Raw genomic sequence first — 23,217 nt, 5'->3', positions numbered from 1 at the left:
CCTCCTGTGAGAGACCAGACCGCTAAAATATCCAAAATGTGCAACCAAATTGGGGGGAGTGTGTGTGTGATGAGAGGAATGAATGGAGTGAGATTGAGAGGAATGTATGCTGGAAGTGCAAATTGTGAGCTACATGAGAGATGGATTCGAATCCCTTTGTCTGTGTGTTCTGTGTATGTGCGTAATCTCTGTAAAAGTTTGTGTCAGTCTATCGTCGTTCGTCTGAGCTCTGCGCGAGCACTTTGTGTATTGGCGTGCGTGCCGTGCGGATGCGTGTGTGTATGTGCGGTTGTGTGCGCGCTCGCTGTGTGTGCGTTTATGTGTACATGTGTGGTTGCGGGCGTGTGAGGAGGAAGAAGATGATGTTGTGATGCAACAGAGAAAAATGTTGGAGTGCGCGAATCAGGACAGTAGAAAGAAGTGCAGCCAGGGAGAGAGAGAGACACGGAGAAAATATAATTTGCGGAGTGGTCAGGGACAGATGACACAGGCCGAGGTGCAGAAAAATGAATTGATGTGTCCGCTGGTGACCACATCGGGCGGTCAGCACTACGAGCCCATGGTGCTCCGTGATGTGACCGCGATGATGGAAAAGATGCCCCCACTTCACAGAGGAGGCAAGGTGTGGCTGAACAAATTTTTAGCTCTGATGAGTGGGCAGAGCTGTACACTCGGTGACATGCGCCAGATGTTGGCAGGAGCATGCTCTCTAGTGCAATTGCAGGCAATTGAGGAAGCAGCAGGCACAGCGAGGCTGGGGAGGGAGGTGCCCTTGCCACAAGTAGCAGCGCCCCTGTTTGAAAACATTAAATTGACTTTCCCACAACCCACCGATCTGGCCCCCACTATGTTTCCTTATGATGTGAAAATGTCACCTGCACAACATTATGTAACATGTGTGGAAAGTTGGATTGAAACCACAGGTCGACATCCAGCTCTCACGCACGAGGCAGAGGTGCTCTTCCGAACGGCGCTGCTGGATGGACTTCCGCCAGATGTGAAGAAGCAGCTAATGTCAGATCCTGACATTCTGGTTTGTGCCGAAGAACGATTTAAACGTCATCTTTTGCATCACTGCAGAATGTTCACTGAGTCACAAGCTAAAGTTGAAAACGAGACAGATGCATTATCTAAACAGTTGTTGAAATTACAGTTGGCAAAAATGCATGGTGAAGCTAAACAGTCTAAATCACAAAAAAAGGAAATGCAAATGTCACAGGCTCCTCAGGTGGTGGGGCGCGGAAGGGGCCAGTTCCGGGGCGGATACAGAGGCCGGGGAGGGAGTGCACCTGCTTACCCGGGGAGGGCAACATACAAGCCCCATTCAACAAATGCATGTTTCATCTGCGGCGAAACCGATCACTGGGCAAGAGGATGTCCACAGTATCGACCACGCGGAGCCACCCACCCAGCCGAAGGCCCGCCATACCAACCCGGAGCGCCGATGCAACAGGCAGGAACAGCTCCACCCGGTGGACGGCCCTGGCAACAGCCACAAACGCACGGAGGTCAGTACTACCAACATGATGATCTCTGGTGTGGACAATTTGAATAGGGCTGCCCGGGGAGCCAGGAAAGCAGTGGCCCGGCGGAGCCAATGCTTCATGTGACAGTGGAAGGAAAACCTGTGAAGATGCTGGTGGACACGGGAGCAACTTATTCATCAATAAACACTGCCCTTCCTGTATCCTCACTGTCAAAGAAAACAACGACTTTAGTCGGCTTCTCGGGACAACCACGTACTCTGCCTTTCACCAAACCACTTGAAACTGTGATCACCCGAACAGGGTGTAGACTGTGGCACAAATACATCCATTCCACAGACACTCCGATCAATTTGATGGGAAGGGACTTGCTGTCAGCCGTTCAAGCCAGAATTCTGTGTGGGCCAGAGGGAGTGATTATTCAATTTCCAGATGGCATCAGCATCCAGTGCTCACAGCAGCTACAACAACATGGTCAGTGGCTGATGGCGCCCCTACCGGCAGAAGCAGAAACTGCAACCATCTACTGGGCCAGGCTGGAGCCAGAGACCCCTGCTGGTGGCGGTGTGTTCTCGACCTACCTACTGTGGAAGCCCTGGATCTGCTCACTGGCGCCATACCACCCACCTGTTGATCCTTTGCATTGCACGCTATATTATGACCGAAAAAGTGATGATGTTTATCGGGATTTGTTTGAAGAAATTGAAGGGCACATGTGGGATTTAACTTCATCATGCATTTTGATTGGTAAAGAGGGAGTTGCAGCAGCTACTGAATTAACACCAGAACAAATGCAGTGGTTCAAAATGACAGAAAAAGGGGTACCACACATTTCACTAGCTCTTGCCCCAGGTCATGAAGCCAGAGAATTGGGCTCAATGGTCAAACATTTGTTGCTGCAAACCGACTGGCGGAAGACACACATCCCTAATTTGTACTGGTCAGAGTCTCAGAAAGCTTACCAAATTAAACAACCCATGGTAGACTCAGGGCTGCCGGAGATGATGTTGGTATCTCGCACACATGGCAGGGAATTAACTGATCATGAGGACGCTGAAGTAATGCTCGCGGCCTTGCCCGACACCTTGTGGTCCCAAGGTCCATTTGATGTCGGGTTTTGTCACTCGATGGCCCCTATTGATCTCCAAATGGATGAGACGCAGCCTATCAAACGACCCCAATATCGTTGGCCGAGTGAGGCGAACCAAGGCATGGAAGACACTCTCTGCGGCCTCTGGGACGCAGGGGTGTTGGAAGTGTCATGCTCCGAATGGAACACCCCGTTAAGGCCAGTCCAAAAAGCAGATGGGAAAACATGGCGCATGGCGCATGATTTGAGAGCAGTAAATGATGTCACTATAACTCCTGTTCTTCCTGTGCCAGACCCGCACCGAATCCTTGCATCATTGAACCCTGCCTATCAGTGGTTCACCGTGATTGATTTGGCTAACGCCTTCTTCTGCCTCCCGCTTTCCCCCTCAGTGCGGCACGTGTTCGCATTCACTTACAAAGGGATGAAATTACAATACACTCGCATGCCGCAGGGATTCAAAAATTCGCCAGGATTGTTCAATCAGGTCCTCAAAGAACTCCTCGAACCATGCCAAATGCCGGATGGCACATTGTTGTTGCAATATGTCGATGATTTGTTGATTGCAGCAAAGGACGAGCAGGCGTGTCTTGCAGGAACAAAGAAAGTGTTGTTGTGGTTAGGGGAGAAAGGGTTCAAGGTGTCAAGAAAGAAACTGCAATGCTGTCGCCAACAGGTCACTTTTCTGGGACGTGTGTTGACCCCTAGTGGCCTCGCCATGTCGCCTGAACATAGAAACTCCATCCTCCGGCACCCACGGCCCGCCACCGTCCAGGAGATGCTATCATTCCTGGGGTTGTGTGGCTACAGCAGACATTACATACCCTGTTTTGCCGACAAAACTGGTGTCCTCCGAGCCCTGATCCGCGAACAGGGGGCCAGGAATCTCAAGGCTTGCCTGGTCTGGACACCGGAGGCTACCGAGGTCTTTGTGTCACTGGTGCAGGAGCTGGCCTCTGCTGCGACCTTGGCCACTCCTGACTACACTCTGCCCTTCCATCTAGATGTCTCTATTTCAGGGAAAGTTGTGAATGGAGCTCTGTACCAGAAAATGCAGCATGGACGTGCAGTGTTGATGTATTGCAGCGTCCCCTTGGACAACATTGAGCAACGACAACCCGATTGTTCCAGGTATGCGGCTGGCCTGGCGAAGGTCTTACTCAAAACAGCCCACACGGTCATGGGGCATCCAGTCTATGTGTTAACTGATCATGCGGTCTCCTCGTTTGTCGCATCGGCGGCATTCACGTTGACTCCGCTGCGACAAACACGATTGTTGAAAATATTGACTGCCCCAAATGTCAACTATGTCCATTCCGGTGTGAACATGGCCGATCAATTGTTGGTGGGACCCCATGAGTGTGCATCAAAGGTCCAGACGGTGACGAAAGTCCGACCTGACCTCTATTCCACTCCGCTCGGGCACGGTCGGGTGGCGTTTACAGATGGCTGCTGTTGGAGAGACAGGATGGGCTCCCTCCATGCGGCCGCGGCGGCGGTCGAGTGGAGGGATGGCTCCTTCCAGCCTCTTAAAGTGATGAAGCTCAACACCCACCCATCAGCCCAGGCGGCGGAAGTCTTTGCTCTGGTGTTAGCTTTGCGACAATGCAAGGGGGAGGCCGTGACCATCTATTCTGACTCCGCTTATGCGGTGTCGGCGGCTTTGATCGATCTGGTAGGGTGGCTACAGAATGGGTTCACGACGGCCAGAGGCTCGGAGATTGCGCACAAGGATTTGATGTTGCAGTTGTTTGAGGCGTTGAAGTACCCGAGCGAGGTGGCCATTGTCAAAGTGCCTGGTCACTCCAAAGCTGACACTTTAGTGGCTAGGGGGAATCGAGCGGCTGATGAATTGGCCAAGCAGACGGCCGGGTACGGCGGGGCAGAGGACATGATGGTGTCCCGCGGTCCACTAATTGTGGACGGGGAGCACCCCGACTCCTGTTTGCCTCTGTCACTCTCGCATGCCGATCTGTGTGCCGCCCAGGGTGCCACCTCCCCGGAACAAAAATCGGTTTGGCTGGCAGCAAAGGCTGTCAAACGATCAGATGGCTTGTGGGTAGGACCCAAAGGACAGCCAGCTCTTCCGGAGGGAAGGCTGATGTCGGAGATCCTGACACAGGCTCACACACCTTCCCATGTGGGTCCCCATGACATGATGATCCATCTTCGAAGTTGGTGGCATCCCAAACTCTCGGATGTGGTCTGGAAATTCGTTGCAGATTGTGAGTCTTGCCAGACGTTCAATGCACGCCCTACGTTGAAACCAAAGCCCGGCCTGTTTCAGCCGGCCCCGTGGCCGGGGGCAGAGGTGATCATTGATTTTACCGACATGAGTACAAGAGTGAATGGGAAACGCTTTTTGCTTGTGATGGTTGACGCTTACTCAGGCTGGCCTGAGGCATATCCGTGCTCGAAAGAAGATTCTACTGCTGTGATCAAGGCTTTGATCACCCATTACATCCCCACGCATGGTTTCCCGGCCCTGATCCGCTCTGACAATGGTACACACTTTAACAACAAAGCCTTGGCCAAGGTAGAATCAATTTTGGGGTTGAAGCATCGATTCGGCTGTGTCTACCATCCTCAGAGTCAGGGCGGAGTTGAACGTATGAATCGAACACTGAAGGAGAAATTAGCCAAAATTATGGCTCAAACGACAATGAATTGGCTCCAAGCGCTCCCGCTTGCCTTGTTGTCTGTGCGGCAATCCGTTAACAGGCGCACTGGATTCGCACCATTTGAATTGATGACGGGTCGTCTAATGCCGGGACCAGCAACGACGCTCGTCCCACCAGAGGATGTTACGGTACCAAATTTGTCTCATGCAGCATACTGGTCCTATTTGTCTGCTTTGGTGTCCAGTGTTTCTGCACAGATTGGAGAGAAATCCGCTGCGGCTGCGGCGGAGGAAGGCGTGTCAGCGGAGAAACAGCTCACACCGTACGTGTACGTCCGAGTCATCTCTAGAAAGTGGACGGACCCCCGGTGGAAGGGCCCCTTTCGTGTCTTGGCCAGGACGTCTCACGCGGCCCAGCTCGACTTCAAAGGACGCCGGTGGTATCACTACTCACAACTCCGTCCGGCCCCAGAGTTTGTTCCGTCAGGATGAAGGTATTCCTGTTTGGCCGTGTCCCGGACCCGGCCAAAAGGGGGGGAACAGAAGGAACAATACGGAAAAGGAAAGGTTTTTGGGAATTTTCAGAATTATTTTTAGTAGGAGTGCTATGTGTGAGTTGTCTTTTTGTGTGGGCATTGATGACAATTGATGAGACCATCCAGCAGAAAACGTCCCAAATTCAAAATTCACCCACCAACAAACAATACCGATGCAGAGGAAAAGTAGTCTATGAAGCTGAGGTGAACACAACAGAAGAGCTCTCACGAGAGGAACAGGAAGGTTTGAGACAGAGATGTGACAGCAAAAATTGGCAAACGTATGTCACGTTGTCTAATTGGACAGAGACCAACCAAACCTTACATGACAAATTGGAAAAGTACCAGAGAAGGGTGTGGAGGAACCAAATTCAACAAGTAAAGAGAGTATTGGATTTAGCCCCACCCGATAGAGAAGGGACATGTATTTACCAATGTAAAGAAGATGGACAGTTTGTTGTTGCTTCGTGTCATGGGAAAAAAGAAAGCCCATTTTTGACAACCATGTGACTCAACAAAATATGACATGTTTAAAGTTAAACGGAACCGGCATAAGTATTGGGACAATAGATCCCACATGGTGCAAAGTCAATTTGTCACTGAATGTAACCTCTCCTCTCTCTCGTGCAGACATCTGGTTGTGGTGTGGTGATGACAAATTATATGATCGCTTGCCGAAGAACGCATCAGGTATCTGTGCCCTCGTGTCTTTGATAATGCCTGTGGTGGTTGTCCCCATTGAAATACAGAATCTCAATTGGGACCTGGAGTTCCCACTGGCGGAGCTCCTGAAGCGAGCCAAAAGAGACGTTTTGCCCCCGTGGTTGAACGACGACGATCCAACATATATTGACGCTATAGGAGTGCCCCGGGGTGTACCAGATGAGTATAAACTCGCTAATCAAGTGGCTTCGGGATTCGAAAGTATCTTCCTATGGATCACCCCCAATAAAAATGTAGACCGCATTAATTACGTTCATTACAATGTCCAACGACTGGGTAATTATACAGCTGAATCATTCGCCGCAGTTCATGAACAATTGGCTGCAACGTCGTTAATGGCGTTCCAAAATAGAATTGCGTTGGACATGCTATTGGCTAAGGAACATGGTGTATGTGGAATGTTTGGTGACGCATGTTGTACTTTTATCCCAAACAACACGGCACCAGGGGGCCGACTGACCAGGGCGTTGGAAGGACTAAGGACACTGAACAAAAAGATGAAAGATCATTCAGGTGTACACACCGATATTTGGTATGATTGGATGAAAGCGTTTGGAAACTGGAAAGGGCTCATCATGTCTGTGCTGGTTGCTGTGGCTATTTTCACTACAATCATGATATTATGCGGTTGTTGTTGTATTCCATGTATTAGATCACTCACTGTCCGGTTGATCGAGAAAACCGTTGGCCCGTTGCCACCGATGGGGCAATATGTCCTGTTGACTCAACATGAGCCGCAGGGGGAAGGAAGGATCGACACCACGCTGGTGGCTGTTTGCTAGGGTAACGGGTGATGACCTCATAAATGAGGTCATGAGAGGGAATAAAGGGAAATGTGCTTTTGGGAGTTTGCAAACATATTTTAAGGTTGTGTTAAACTTATAATCATATTAATATCTAGTATTGGAGTGCTCGTGTGGATTGGTGGGGCCGAGGAATGTGCAGGCAAACTGTATGAACTTGTTTTCTCGGAAGTGTTGTGTATAGTTCTAGACAGGGAGTACCGGACGAGATAATCTCAAGGTCGGTGAGCTACGAGAACAACGAGCAACTATATGAAACCAGACTTCGAGGGGAAAACCAAACCGTCTGACCTCAGCGACACCTGGACGGGGAGGAGATGGCCATCCACCAATCATCTCACAATATTTTGCATGCTTTAATATTCATATTGTGTTTCTTTAAAACTGGGCAACCCGGAAGAATGTGTCGTCTTTGGTGGTCACAAAAACGCACGAGTTTTAGTGTGAGGGACCCGGGACCCAGGCCTGTATTAGTGCGCTTTGTCAGGAATAAATAATTGGTAAATTTGGTCTAATTGATCTACTGGTCTTCTCTTTGACAGAACGAACTCGCAAAATTGTTAGGTGCGCCAGTGTGTGGATTAGGACATTGCAATTTATGTGTTAAGTGTTGATCCCAATTTGGAGTCAGATCAATAGCTAAAATCCGTATCCTAACAAGACGCTTAGCATTTTCTTTATGCTCTCGCGCAATAATCATCTTTTTTTTGGTCATTTTGCTTAGAGCAGAGGCAACTGTAAGGTTGCGGTTGTGCGCTCATCGTTATTCAAATGACAAAGGGGAATACGGTGAATAAATTCAACGTGTGCAAAAATAGCACGAGCGGCTGCAAAAGAGGATGTCGCACTCCAGCGGTAAGGAGTCAAGAAGCAAAATTACAAAATCATCTGAGGCAGAAGCAAATCGGGATACTCCTTTTCCGCAGCTGCGAGCTAAAAAAAAGCACGTTAAATAAAAGATAACATTTGCCATTTGTGTTCTTGTTGAGTTGAGACGGCCATTATGTTTCACTGACTTCCCGCATGAGTAACGCTCCCTTTTGTCTGCTAACATTTGTCCTCGCGCCATTAAACTTGCCCTAAAATACCGCCGCTCTCTCGCTTTATCTCGACGTGTGATCGTCTCGTCCCCCTTTCAGCCGCCATCATCGTATTTCACTCACTAATTTTCCTGCAGGTTTCTCAGGGGACAGGTGCACCATTGTCATGGCAACTGTAACGGGAAGACAAGATGGAGGACTCATTGCTGCTATCCTTTTTGAGGGGAGGAACTGGTGTGTGGAAGAAAACACCAGATGTTATCAGCGTGTATTTGGGTTGAACTTTATAGCATAGCTTAGAAGTTTTTTGTTTTTTACTGTAGTAGTTTAGCATCCACGTTATTAAAAAGAATAACTTCCCATAGATTGCAATGGGGGAGGCAGCAGTCAACAGTATGTTAGCATTAGGGGTGTAAATCGCGGGTTTTGACACGATACGATATAATATCGATATAAAGAACTACGATACGATATTTGCCGATATCTTAAAGCCTGCTGCGATTCATTCACGATATATCGCGATATAGTGCTCTACGATCGATATTTTTTTTTTTTTAGTAAAAAATATATAACAATATCCTGATTTATAACATTTCATACGCAAAATCAACAAGGTACTGCAAACTCTTTATTTAGGAAATTACAAGAGTATTGTAGTATACAAATTGCTTACTTTAACACTGAACTTTGATGTCGTGTTTTTTCTTTAAATGTGCGGCGAGATTTGTGCTCCCTGAATATTTGATCACCGCATGGCAGGATTTACAAACTGCACGTGTCTTGGCCGTTGAGCCATCTTTTCTTTGGAATCCAAAGTGCTTCCAAACGAATGACTTGAAGCCTAAAGGGGAGCAAATTTCCTCGTCTTTTTGGACACTAGCCATAGCACCAGCCCAGGAGCCGCGGACTAGTTATCCCCTCCCCTTTCACGCGCGTGCTCTGCTCACAACACAACAACGCCGGAAAGAGGAAGCAAGCAACAATGAACTGGATTTCAAAATAAAGTCGCGTCTAATGTCCGAGGTCAAACACGGCGATATAAATCGATGTTTACCTTTAGCATCGATACCAATAAATCGTAGAGCATTATATCGATTAATCGATGTGTATCGATGTATCGTTACACCCCTAGTTAGCATTAAACTAGCAGATTAAAGGCGAAATGATGTCGTCGTTGCGCTCTTCAAACGTACTTGTTTTATTTCGGCAACGAGAAGGGACCTCAAAATCACTCCCGCTGATCTTTGGTCCACCTGCCACGTCGATGCTATTCAATAGCACACCTATGGTGCTTTTCATCATGAGTTAGCATTAAGCTAGTCGATTAAAGGCTAAGTTATGTCGTCGTTGCTAAACTGCTGATTGTTGTCAATCGAGTTCACTGACACACATTGTTGTTCACAAGTCAAAGCAAAATAAATAAATACAATTATAGAATATTCCAAATGACAGTTTGCCAATTTTAAGAGTAGGGCAATTTGGGCACCACTGTAATCCAAGGATACTACAAAATTCTGTGATCTTATCCTTGATTTCTATGCATCATGTTCTGGCCCGTAATTAATGCTGACATTTAACAAAATATAGTTTTGTTATTGGAGCAGCAGCACACAAGGTCAACTTATTAGAGGGCATAATTAATGTGGGGCGCTTCCACCAAACCTGCCGGTAATTGGGATCCGGGTCACGACGTTTAACAACGATGGGGACTGAACGCAAATGATGGACTCGGTTCGGCGGCTACGTTACCACTGGGAAAACGATTCTGGGGTTAACATTTAATTTAAAAAAAACGGTTTTCTATTTGCGACTTCAGGGAGCTAGTCTTTAAAAAGTGGACAAAAAGTTAGTAATGTTATGCTAAATCAAGTTGTAAATTCCATTACATTCAATACAGATCTTTGTTAAGATTAAGATGTTCACTTTTGTGTAATTGATGAGGAACAGAGGAGCATCGGACTATGAGCAAACATTAAATCCTTATCAAATAAAGTAAACATCACGGACGACTTCAAGAGCATCTTCAGTAGAAGCCCCGCCCCCAATGCACTCCTTCCATTCATCCGACGTACTCGCACATTTACAACTCAGGCTCCTTCTAATCTTTTTCTTCCGACCCGTCAGATAAAAAAAAAATCACTTCAAATCATTTTTTGAATACAGTGAACGCTATAGCATGAGGCCGTAACTTACCTCTTTGGACCAGCATTGTGACTTCACTCCCTCGCGGGCATTTGCTCAGCAGGTCCACCACCTGGTTGTGGCTCATGTTCTGCACGTTTCTTTTGTTGACCTCCATCAAAATGTCCCCCTCCTTGAGACCCCGACAGCGGGGGTAGTCCACGATCTGCTTGACCCGCTGCCCGCCTCCAGTCAGGCTGTCTGCGATGGTGAAGCCGAATCCTTTGTCCCCCTTTTCCATGTGGATGGTGATGAGCTCGGGCTGGGTGGCGATAGACGAGGCCAGCGTGACCACGTCGCTGCTGTAGCCGTGCAGGCTGTTGGACAAAGCCTCGGCGGACGGGCTGTGCGCCCGCGGCTCTCTCTGGCCGTTGAGCGGTCCGCTCGGGTTGGAAGGCGAGTCAAAGGGTTCCTGACCGTTGACGATAATAGGCTCCTTGTCCGAGATAGCCACCGAGGTGACCAGACTGGTGTTGGGGTCGTCGGGGTCGAAGGGCAGCGGGTAGCCGCGGCATAAGGCCAAGTCCACCATGGAGCCGATGGGGATGGATTGGAAGATCTTCACCACCTGAGCGTGGGTGTAACCCAGCACGATGGTGTCATTCACGCTGACGATCACGTCACCTGCGTCACAATGAGGACAACGTAAGATATTATATCAATTTCCACGAATGAAAAGATGATGAAATGTGAAAAATGCAAATTGACGGCCCACTTTTTAAATCTCCATGAATTGACTACAAAGAAGTGTGCTCAAGTTAAACAACACAATTATTTCAAGACCCCTATCAAATAATTCATATTTGATACAATAATATATATTAATTGATCTTTGCTGAGATGACATCTCTCCAGTAGAAATGCATCAGGCTCTTTGTTCCAGATGCTTTCTGAGAGGCTTCAAAGTCTTGAGTTCAAGTTGAGCTTGGGAAAGAAAACAGTGCCTCCTACTGATGCCAAACGTGTACTGCACCTGTTTCCATCTTTCCATCCACCGCTGCAGGTCCGTCCAGCACCAGACTTTTGATTTGGAGGAACTCGTCCGGCTCATCGCCTCCGACCACAGTGAAGCCGAATCCGCGTCGGCTCTTCTTCAGCTTTGTGTTGATGAATGTTCCTTTCAGCTCTGCGGGATTCCTGGTGAAGAACGGCTTCCCCCCTGCACGGGTGGTTAAGAGTCATCGATCAAAGCTGAGGTTGAAAGTTGGACTGCAAATGAAGATGAGATGAACGTGAAACATTTACGTTTGGCTCCTGTAGGGACCGGAGGTAGAGTTGGTGGGACTTGAGGGTCCCTGTAGGTCTCCAGGTGGTTTGGAACGTAGTTTACAAGCGGCGCTGCAGCTGAAGAGTGCTCCTCTATCCACTCTGTAGAAAAAAAAAAAAACGTTTAAGTCAGGCCTCACGTGTGCCCTGCGATTGGCTGGCAACCGGTTCAGGGTGTCCCCCGCCTACTGCCCGATGACGGCTGGGATAGGCTCCAGCACGCCCGCGACCCCAGTGGGGACTAAGCGGTACAGAAAATGGATGGATGGATGACAAAGACACAGAAAAAGGTTCGTGCACCTGCGTTCATTGGGTAGACGATGAAACATTGAGCTGAATGATCACTTTTGAGTGGCGGATTCAATCATGTAAATGTAATTTTTTTTTTTATGTATATTTACGCAGCAATTCTTCTTTTACTCTAAATCCAACACGCAAATAAATATTTCAACATGAATTTTGTTGCATTGATTCCAAGTCTGCCCTTTTTTCTGATAATAAAAAAAATAACAATAATAATCATTTTACCGTTTTTTTCATGTATAATGCGCCCCCATGTATAATACGCACCCTAAAAATGGTATGTCGATGCTGGAAAAAAGCCTGTACCCATGTATAATACGCACCCAAAGTTTGACTCCTACTTAAGTCCGTAAACGTAAAAGTATTTCAGAAAAAAGATCATCTTTGGGAACAAGCGGATGTTATTCTGCCGGTCAGTATCACTGCGCATGCGCTAGCAAACTCGATAGCGAAGAAATGTTTCGGATTTGTGTAGGGTACATTGTGACAGCAAACGAGCAGGTGATCGAGCAAGCGTCTGATACGAGAGCATTGTGTTCGTATGGAGCGTGTCTGAAGTGAACAGCAGAGAAGAAAGCACATCTGTAATGGCAGCCTCCGTATGATATCCGGATTAAAAAAAAAAAAAAAAAAAAAATTTTTTTTTGTACCCATGTATAATGCGCACCCCAGATTTTAGGACAATAAATTAGTTAAATTTTGCGCATTATACATGGAAAAAAACGGTAATTTTATTAAGTGTTAGGTGGATTTTGTTTTGGAATCTTCAGTTATAAATTACAACGCATGCTAAAAAACATTATTGCGCAAGCTTTATCATTCAAACTTCACAACAAAAAAATGATCTTAAAAACCTGATTTGAAATGAAAAGTACAGACATCTGAATATGAGCAACTCAAGAATGTAAAGTAAGAACCAAATTGAAATGAAATGCGACCTTTGATCGCTAAAACGAAAAGGATGAACAGCAACACCGAGGCTTGGGACGGCTCCAATTGAATAAACACTTCCAATAAATTTGCCCCAATTTTTAAGATACAGCCAATTCTAGCAGCCCAAGCCCGGTGAGCAGCGGAGGCTCTCACAGACACAAAAAAAAAAGAAAGAAAGAAAAAAGAAATGGGCAGGAAACCAACCTCGAATGTACCGCTCACCTTCTGGAGGCTGCGGCTGCTCCTGCAGGATTTTGCGATGCCGCGCCTCCACCACTGGGTTCTCGTACTGGGTCTTCCTGTTTATATGACTGACACCGAGGGGAGGGGCCTCATTAGATTTGACAGCTCTCAATTTTAAACGCGTAGTCAACTATATTTATAAGAGACGGCTTGATTTCCTCTGGCTGAGCCAACAAGGTGATTTACTTACTCGACGTAGTAAATTCCGTACACTGGGTCATCTATCCTCTCCCATCCCGGCGGCAGCTCTGAAAGAAAGGAGAACCGGAGCGTAAAATATCGAACCGCTATCAGGCGAGCAGTCAACACGGTGACAGCTACAGGACAGATTGATTATTTGAGTGAACAATTCAGGCGGAAATAATCTTGAGCTACGACCATTTGTTCAAAGCTGTCACAAGACATCATAAATGAAATCAGGGATTTGATTTTGTTGTCATATCAATGATCAAGCTATTGATCGGCGTGATCATAAACACTGTGACATTTGTGTTAGGAATTGTCGATATTTTTTTCCAGGTGAAGAGATGGACAATACTGGCATCTCCCTCGCTGTGTCCGCATAGCAGTGGAAGAAAATGCCATGTTTTTGTCAGATGCGGCAGCAAATACAATGAAAAATGCAAGGGCCCCAGAATAGATCCTTGTGGAACACCATACGGCAGAGCGAGCTAGGCTAATACAAAAAGTCCTGCCGGCCAAATAGGATCAAAATCACTCTCGAGTGCTACCAGTGATACCAACCTGGTGCTGGAATTGGGCTAGCCATTTCTAGAGATTATTATTTGAGGTCAATTCTTCACATGTCACATTTATAGAATTTTATTTTTGATATTACAGATGAATTTTTTTACCGCTACTACTCGACTCTCCATGCATCATCATACTGAGTCACAAGTCTCGTTTGGGATGATGTTGTCAGTGAAGCCCGCTTCTGATGTTGATACAGAACAGAGACATCCTACCTAGATCACTCTCCAGGTCCTCTGTATGTATCCCCTCTTCTCCAAGGTGAAAGCAGAATGGAACAAAGAAAAACAAAATGAAGAAACAGAAAAGGGAAAGGGAGTGGAAGAGAAACGGGTAGGGGAAAGAAGGAAGTCATCCGGATAAAGTAAAGATGAAGATGAGAGTGGTGATAGGGAGAAAAATAGGGAACGAGAAACCCCTTAGAAAGTCACAGTACTATATGCATCATCTAAAAAAATCAAATCTACAGCGGTGGATTATTATTATTCCCTGCCACTTGATGGCGCAATTTCCCAACGTGTGTTTCTTTGTAAACATTATTTGCCAGCTGCTTGCCAATTACTTTTTCCGTTAGCTTTTCATGATTTGACACTGCCGAAGTTCTAAGGCAGCTTACCATCATCGTCGCATTCTTCCAGAGGCCTGGAGGCTTTGTCTCGACATCGAGGATCCAACCACGATGTGGTCTTTGTGTTGTGGCTAGGGGGGGAAAAAAAAAAAAAAAACGCAAACAATAGTTCAAAAGAGATTTTTATCAAAAACAATCGGTTTAAATTTGAAACACGTTTGCGTATTTATCAAGGAATGCGGGCCTCTGCTGCAAAGACAAAAACACAAGGAAAAAAAAATGAATCCATCTTACTCTATGAAGTAAAGTTCCCCGTTCTCAGTATACGCCATCTCCCAGTTTTCGGGCAGCGGCCCCACCGCGTCTTCCGGGGAGACCTGCGGTTCGGCCAGGGTCTGCTGCCCGCTGTCCGCTGTGGAGATGGCCGCATTGTTCAGACCGCAGGAAGGAGCGTTGTCACGTGCGGGGTACGGCCGGAGGATGCCGCCACCGCCGCCGCCGCCGCCGCCGCGGCTCTCATCCTGGTCGCTAGGGTTACCTGCGCACAACAAAGGAGAAGGGAAGAGACTACGCACTAAGGATCCTGGGTAACAAAAACAGGCAGGACAAGGAAAAAAAAAACACAGAACAAAAGATGGTTTATAACTCAGTGGAAATAAGAGAGCCATTATTATGCAACATCCAAAGCAAGCCCCCTTTCCCTCCATTGATAGTGTAAGAAAAGACCCCAGGAATATGCAAATTTTACAATTGTTTTTGACTCCCACCCTGGTTTTTTTTCTCATTCTCCTCCATAAGCTAGCTTTCTCAGGCCCCACCATCTCATTTAGCAGCTCCAGCCCAGCCCAGCAGAGTCCCAAGCACTTCCGTGCTCCTTTCAGGCCTGATCAAAATGCTAATTCGACATTCTGGCAGCCTGGCAAGTGGAGACAAGGAGGGCATACATGCACAGTTTTCAAGAGAGGTGGGAAAAGCGAAACGAGATTGAAAGGAAATGGAACTGATGGAGAGAATTGATCTTTCTTTAAAGTAACTGTAAAGTGAGAATATGAAGAAGAGTTTTGTTAACAACCAAGCCAAATTTCAATAATAAAAAACAAAAAACAAAAATCGAGACCTGTCTGCCGAAAACGAATGCTACTTTGTCTGGCGGCTTTCTTATACTCACACAAACATCTATGTTTGAGCTACAAATATTTATTTGCTAAAAAATGGTTGCAATATATTCCACTTTTCCACACCACAGCGAGAAGCGCTAGCCACCAGCTAGCCACCAGCTAGCGCACGAGGTGAATTGAGTTTGAAATTGTTCTTATTGCATTTTTTTCTTCCTCCATTTTGTTATTACATTTTTTTTAGGACCTCTTAAGCATTTTAATCAATACATGAAATTATATTACCATAAACAATATCAACGTTATTCTATACACATTATGCTAAAATAAAAGCAAATGAACCATGAATGATAAAATACAGATTATCTACTTCAATTAGTGTTGCTAACTAACTAAACAGTTCGACTCGTTCACGGTAACCATGATTGCATGGGCTTGAATAATAATGAAATCAAATTTAAAAAATAAACTAATTCCCCTCCCCCTCCTTGCAGGCAGATGGCAGTGTTTGGAAGCTTATGTGCAAAGAATTCATCCTGACAAAGACATGATGTAACCACAGAAAATCAAAAAAGCGCACGTTATCTTCCTCTCCGATGTCGGACAAACACGTCTCGTATGCGTGAGCGTGAGCGCCACTGGTGAGACAAAGCTTGGTACCTGTGAAAGCGTTGTTCATTTCCGAGGCCTGGTTGTCATCGTCGTCGTCAGCAGGCACTACTCGGACGCTTTGCATGTCATTGTAGGACTTGGTGCGCTTGGGGGTGGACTGCCGGGAGCCTGCATCTCGGAGAATCACTGTCCCAATGACGGGCTGCCTCGGCGGCTTGGGGGTCCCATAATAGTTACCTAGGCAACAAGGAGGACATTAGCATGCTTGAGAGGGAGCAGGAGAAAGGCTCAAGAACAGACAGTAGGTGCAGAGAAAAGAACATTTACCAGTCATCGAATGGTGGTGAGAAGACAGACAGCAGAATAATCAGTTGCTTGTCTTAGCGTTAGCCTAGCTTGCTTTATGTGATAGTTTCCGAGATTTATGTCATTTGTATAGAATTCAAGCAACATGGTTTTTCTTTTTCCATTACTGTAACTCTGGAAAATGATGAGGGATTTATTAAAAATGACACGCTTTTTTTTATTGTCATTACTGTAACGATGGAAAATGAGAGATTTATAAGAAAATACTGTTTTTGATGGTCATCTTGGACGATTGAATCCAATGAAACCACACAAAGGTAATAGTGGACCTTTTTTTTTTAAATAATAGTGGACCTTCTCAGACTATTCTTACGTTACATTTTGAACAGGTCAACTGAAATCAAAACCATCATCAGGTATTAAGAGTTGCTCCATTTGTCGGCGGGTTAGAAGGGCAGACACTCGATAGAATTTAGTTCCGCTTTCCTTCAGAAGAATCCAAACTTTTGCTCTTAGCCATTCTTAGGTGTTTTATTTCATTATCCACTTAGAAGACAGACAACCTGTGATTGAGATCTCACATTGTGAATGAAGCTATGTCGAGTCAGGGTACTCCAAATTATTTTTTATTCCTGAGTTATGAATACAGACGATCTCCCTCAGTTTGCCGGTCCGAGACTCCCGTGGACAGGTTTGTGACATTGTCGACAACACAGTCGTGGACTGCTGCCAAGCAGATTAGTGTTGTGACATTCTCTCCCGGACCACAATCACAAAAAGCCTTCCCCAATGACACACGCTTACCTACTTGCGGACACACATGTCAACATTCCTACATGCAAGATTTAGAGCATGGAGGAAAACATGGTCCTAATCGGTGCGCTCGTGCAATCGTGTCTAATCTGAATCAATTGTCCAATCTGACAGCCCACCTGCACGTCGACCAAATTTGGATTAGCGTTACGCTCGTTCTTACTGCGACCAATCGGAACACCTGCCCGATTCGCGCGGAATGTCGTCCTCACCCTCGTAGGTTCCGATTTCGAGCAGTGTGCCGCTCTCTTCGAGTTCTAGGAAGTCATCCACTGACAGGAAGTTGTAATCCACCCCTGGTACCTCTCCGTCTCGGGGGGCGCGCGTGGTACCTGAAGACGAGGAAAGACAATGGGTGCCAATAAATTATTGCAATTTACGTCCAGGATAAAGGTAAGGAGGGGGCGGAGGCAAAAGGGAATTTGCTGCCAGCAATAAAATTCGATTGCTACTAAATGCTTGCGCATCAGAGACACCGAGACAGGAAATGAATGAGTGCTGGGGGGGAAATGATTGGCTCACAGCATCACAGGAAATGGCAGCCTGCTCAATCAGACGATAAAATTAACATCACCTCTGGCGGCCAGCGCGTGCTAATCTTGTTTTACAGTAGAACCGTTTGGAAATGCTGAGCTGGGAATCTACGATTTCAAATTCTGGGTGCGAGCGTACTGTTCGCAATATGATTTTGATATAAAGTATGATAGTGGTGGCTTGAAATGAATCCTTGAACGTGCTTATAACTCAAAACAGTCATTTCAAATCATCTGTCCCCAATGAAATGAATAGAAATGCCATTGATTCGTTCCAGCCTAACCAAAAACAAGAAAGAAAATATGTTTCATAGTTTGTAAATACATACAGTAATGGATTTTAAGAATTTAAAAGTTTTTGACATTTTTTTGACTTCAGTGTATTTTGTGCTTCATTGGAGAAAATTCAAAATTTAGTAAGCCGCAATATTCTTCATAGAGGATGACGAATATAAGCTAGCAATATTATTTGTCTACATGTTCTGCTCCAGCCTTTGTGTTCATTCAAATATCTGTTGCTAAAACCATTCTTGATACTGTGACACAAATGTTAGCAGTGTTTGTTAGCATTAAGCTACACTAAATGGACAAACCTATGAGATTTTTAATGCGTAACATATCATTTAAACGAACTACAAGTGGATATAAACTGCTTGAAGGCTCTTTTAGGAAGAATAATTTCCTATCTGCTTGTTGTCAAATGAGTTGAGTTCAAGGCCACAATACAACGCTTGTCATTTTTTGCTCGCAAGTCAAAGCAATTAGACGACAAAACAGGTAACCGGATCAACTACGTTATTCGAAAACGCTTATGTTTGACATAAGAGCCAAGTTTTAACCTCACCAATGTGTACAAACACCTGATAAAACGGCTTATCCCCTTACTACCCATTTAGTAGACAAGCCAGTGATACCCAAAACAAATAAATCCCTCACGTAAAACTCCAAAAACACAACAACGCATCTACCCGCTTTGCATTCACCTCAGTGGCGCGAGATGAAAGTGAAGTTGTCTGGGAGTTTGACTGGTAGGACTGGGTGGTCCCATAGTGGGAGATGCTTCTAAGCTCTAATGAAGCCGTCTGCTGTTATTTCAGGCTATTCCCCACAGTGGAGGGCCCGAATGGGATGAATAATTCGGGCGTGCTTATGTTGTAGAATATTGACAAGTACAAAGCTCCAGGCTTTCGCACGGTCTTACATCAGAACATAATTAGCAAGCAACTTGGTATTGTCTAACTTGTACTTGTGATGTCGTCTTAGTTTTGTATTAAGGAGCCATATTCAGGACCACCGTTCGTGGTATTGATGAATGCATTAAGGGGGAAAGAAATTTGACAAACAGTTCGTCTTTTCCACAAAAATGGGGATTGGCAATAACTAAAGGAGTTAATTAAAAATGTATACTTTTAAAACATATAAGAATGGTTTTTCCTAATAAATCTGCAAATACTCCATTCTATACAGTGCATATAAAAAGTTTACACACCCCATTGGCATTTTTCACCAATAATGCAACAAAGTCAGAATAAAAACTTGATATAACGGTGTTGCATAAGTGTGCACACCCTCTTATAAATGTGGAGTGTTACTGAGCCTGACAAGACATGATGGCAGAGAACTGGAGCAATGCCTCCTTAACAGTAATATCAAATAAAAAATGTAGCCCAACATGCCAGAGAACACATGCAAGCTTTATGAAGCTAGCTAGCAACATGCAGAGTCTTTCCACCGCTTCAGACGAGAAGAGCATCTCAAGGATTGCACCACTGTCCACCGATGGACCTTGCTATAAAAAATGCAACACATCTTCCAGCTTGGAATAACAACAAAACGCTCAACTCCGATAAGTAGGGCAGGTTTACTTCTTGTGACTAGAGAGTAAAATTGGCGTAAGTGAGTAAATCCCGTGTTTTGAACGTATTTTTTTTTGCAAATAATACTTGGTTGACTAAAGCTGAAATACCGTAATTTTCGGACTATAAGTCGCGTTTTTTTCATAGTTTGGGTGGGGGGGCGACTTATACTCAGGAGCGACTTATATACATATATGTTTTTTTTCACTTTTTTGGGCATTTTATGGCTGGTGCGACTTATACTCCGGTGCGACTTATAGTCCGAAAATTACGGTAATTTTTTTTTTTACGACGCAACAACAACTGATCAGTCCCAATCGGACGGCACCACAAGACCAGTGTAGAAATTTCACAAGAGACATATATATTGACATCGCAGCGGCAAAGTGATTTGACGGCTGTGATGACAAGACGCGCGGCTTACACTTGTCAGATCCTTTTCGATTTTCCACACCACTTGACGGCTTGCAAATGCTAGCTGGGGACAGGCAAAATACACCCTGAACTGGTCTCCAGAGAATTGCAGGACACAACCATTTCCACCAGGGGTGTCATCATTTTTTTTCACGGGCTGCATTGTACATAGCTTCTTTCGGAGGGCCATTATGACTGTCAACCCAAATAAATGTATGAGCACCTCATATACAGTAAAAGCTACAAAACAAACTGACAAATAACTCGTTTTCAAATCAGACGAGTAAAAACATGTCAAATATTTGAAAAAATAAAATAAAAAATGAAGACAATTTGCAATTCTAGTAATGACACACAAATTCGATGCACAATTTGTCTTCGCGGGCCACATCAAATGATGTGGCGGGCCTTATCTGGCCCCCGGGCCTTGACTTTGACACCTGTGGTATAAATCCTGATCAGTATCTGCCAAAAGGTGGAACAACCGAGAAGGACAACTATGGCGGAATCACGTGACACCCACAAAACAAAAACACGAGTACTTAATGGGCATGTGAAAACCCGAAACAAACAATCCGCACTCTCTCACCACTCGCTGTCTGACAAACAGCACGTCCTGCTCGTTACTTTTCGAGCATTTCATCTCGTCTGTACATCGTGTTACTTCCACGAGCAGCATGTGCTGGACGCAGGTACGCAGGAAGGAAAATGTATTGATGTGAAAGCTGCTAAAAGGATCAGGGAGCCCGGCCAAGCGAGTCCATTGCCCTCCTTCCGCTTACGTCATCAACATCGTCACCTTCAGGTGCTGCGCAAGGGATCGCTTTGCGATACATGACAGTGATCCCTCGCTACTTCGTGTTTCGTTTCTCGCGGCTTCACTACATCGCGGATTTTTTTCTAAATTAAAAACACATTTAAGTCGAAATAAAACTTCTAAATTGAGGAAACATGTGTCTAACCTTTAGGACGATGTAGTATCGCTCCAAATGTTCGTTTAAGTCCGTTTTCGCGTGTTAGCACGATCGCGAATTGGCATCTTTCCGCTAACTCGTTAGCCTGCCCAGTACTTCTTGTTGGTGACTGTACTTCACGGATTTCACTTATTGCGGGAGGAACCAATTATCCGCGAGGGATTACTGTAACATGTAAAAAAAAAAAAAAAACATGGTTTTGCACTTTGACATACATACACTGTCAAATTAGGCTTGTTAGTTTTTCAACCGCTACGGAATATGACACCACGTAAATACAGAAACGGAAACTGCAGTAAGAAAATAAATGGATAGTAATTAGCAAATTTAGCATTTTTCGATTCACAAAGTTAATAAAGCCTTGGGAATGCGTTGAGATGGTGTCAGAATTAAGCCAACACTGCTAAAATGTATACATTATTCATAAGAAAATGAATTCTCCAAAAAACATATCAGTCATTAAACCTCATTGTATATTACATTAATATGCAAAGTAATTTTTTTCTCTTATTTTCTTGTGGTTCAATCAATTTGAGTGCAACCGACTCTTGTGTGCATCAAACAAGCTCTTCCTTGGCCTGCCTCATGATAAAATATTGTGCAAATCATTTAAGTACTTTTGGTATCATCTAGTTAACAAACAACTGCAGATTTAAAAGAATTTATGACACACGGCCCGACAGGAGGTTTCTTTATACGGCAATTACTCAAACGACCAATATAAAAGCACCGGCTTTGAGATGTTTAGGAGTTCTGCATAAAATAAATAAATAAATAAATAAATAAATAAATAAATAAATAAACACAAGGAAGAAATCTTGAGCATCCCAAGCGACGTCCAGTTCAAGGAGAGGAGCGTGCAAATACATTTATAGTTTATTCAGTGCTCAAACTATAAATACATGTCAGTTGCTGTCCTCACTGGGAGTTCATAAAAAGTTGTGGCCCTTGGGACATGTGTCCCCTGAAGAGGCCTGTTAAGGTGTAGGCATCATAAACTGCAGGGCCAACACGCCTTGAAATAGAATGCCATCCATGAAAACATCCCAAATCATCTTTCCTCATTGAAAGGAATTCAAATGTCATTAATCCGTTCCAGCTTTTGCCCAAAAATAAAACTCTATAATATTGCAATTAATTTCAGAAAGTATTTTTTGCTTCAGTGCAATGGATACCGTGCTGCTCCTCATACACTCAAAATTCTCGCATCTCCAAAATCGTCACTCATATCTCAAGCTAGCCCAAGAGGGGTTGAAGAGTGAACATTTATACGGTCAGGACATCTGCCTGCCAGAAGCTACGTGTATATTTACAATTAAAAAAAAATGTATACAGCAAAGCCATCGATTGCGTTTTTCTATCTTCTGATTGGTCGGCCAGAGCAAGCAAAACGTATCTCTAACGATCTGCACGCAATCTATTTTTAAGCAGCGTCTCTGGTGAGCATGATGTAATGATGTGACTTATTTCCGTCATGTTTTGAAACATTGATTCTGCTTCAGGTGATGTTCATTGCGCATTGCTATATTCCATTCTTATACAATTTTGATGGTTTCTATAATTATAACAAGACTGACGGTACGATTTGTTCCCCCACGTTACACCCAAAACAAAGCTTGTCAATTCTGTGGCACATTTCGAGGTAGCTGTATCTGGCATCAGACTGAAGACCATTTGGCATTTGAATCATTTACAACCCACAGCTCAATTTGAGAGTTTGGGCAGCGACCAATATTCGTCTTGATGACTCTCTATAGCAGGGGTGGCAAACTAATTTTTTTTTCGCGGGCCGCATTGTAGTCATTCTGTCGGAGGGCCATTATAAATAAATTCATGAGCACCTCATTAAGTAAAAGCTACAAAACAAACTGACAAATACCGTTTTTTTCCATGTATAATGCGCCCCCATGTATAATACGCACCCTAAAAATGGCATGTTGATGCTGATGTTAGGATTTTTGCCTTCTTGTTTTTATATTGTGTCGCGTACATGTATGTCTATCGTGTTATGTGTCTCGTCACCGTGGGATAGAGAAAAACGTAATTTCGGTCTC

General features: G+C 44.9%; 1 protein-coding gene across 9 annotated transcripts in view; it reads right to left on the bottom strand.

Annotated features, from left to right (window-relative positions):
• Positions 1-23,217, bottom strand: part of LOC133170961 (membrane-associated guanylate kinase, WW and PDZ domain-containing protein 1-like) — a 60,318-nt gene that overhangs the window by 14,971 nt on the left and 22,130 nt on the right. For 3 of the 9 annotated variants that reach the window (XM_061304199.1, XM_061304264.1, XM_061304255.1), the window contains 10 exons: positions 17,599-17,718; positions 16,316-16,504; positions 14,835-15,123; positions 14,589-14,671; positions 14,188-14,226; positions 13,413-13,470; positions 13,184-13,290; positions 11,723-11,845; positions 11,451-11,636; positions 10,490-11,101 (listed from right to left, as the gene is read on the bottom strand). In XM_061304199.1, coding sequence (XP_061160183.1) covers positions 10,490-11,101; positions 11,451-11,636; positions 11,723-11,845; positions 13,184-13,290; positions 13,413-13,470; positions 14,188-14,226; positions 14,589-14,671; positions 14,835-15,123; positions 16,316-16,504; positions 17,599-17,718 — 1,806 coding nt within the window. The remainder of the gene's footprint in view (positions 1-10,489; positions 11,102-11,450; positions 11,637-11,722; positions 11,846-13,183; positions 13,291-13,412; positions 13,471-14,187; positions 14,227-14,588; positions 14,672-14,834; positions 15,124-16,315; positions 16,505-17,598; positions 17,719-23,217) is intronic. The other 6 variants (XM_061304215.1, XM_061304207.1, XM_061304233.1 and 3 more) reach the window with 6 other exon arrangements.

This window comes from Syngnathus typhle, linkage group LG2, assembly GCF_033458585.1.
Source record: "Syngnathus typhle isolate RoL2023-S1 ecotype Sweden linkage group LG2, RoL_Styp_1.0, whole genome shotgun sequence".
NCBI lineage: Eukaryota > Metazoa > Chordata > Actinopteri > Syngnathiformes > Syngnathidae > Syngnathus > Syngnathus typhle.
This window is presented reverse-complemented; position numbering and strand designations above follow the sequence as displayed.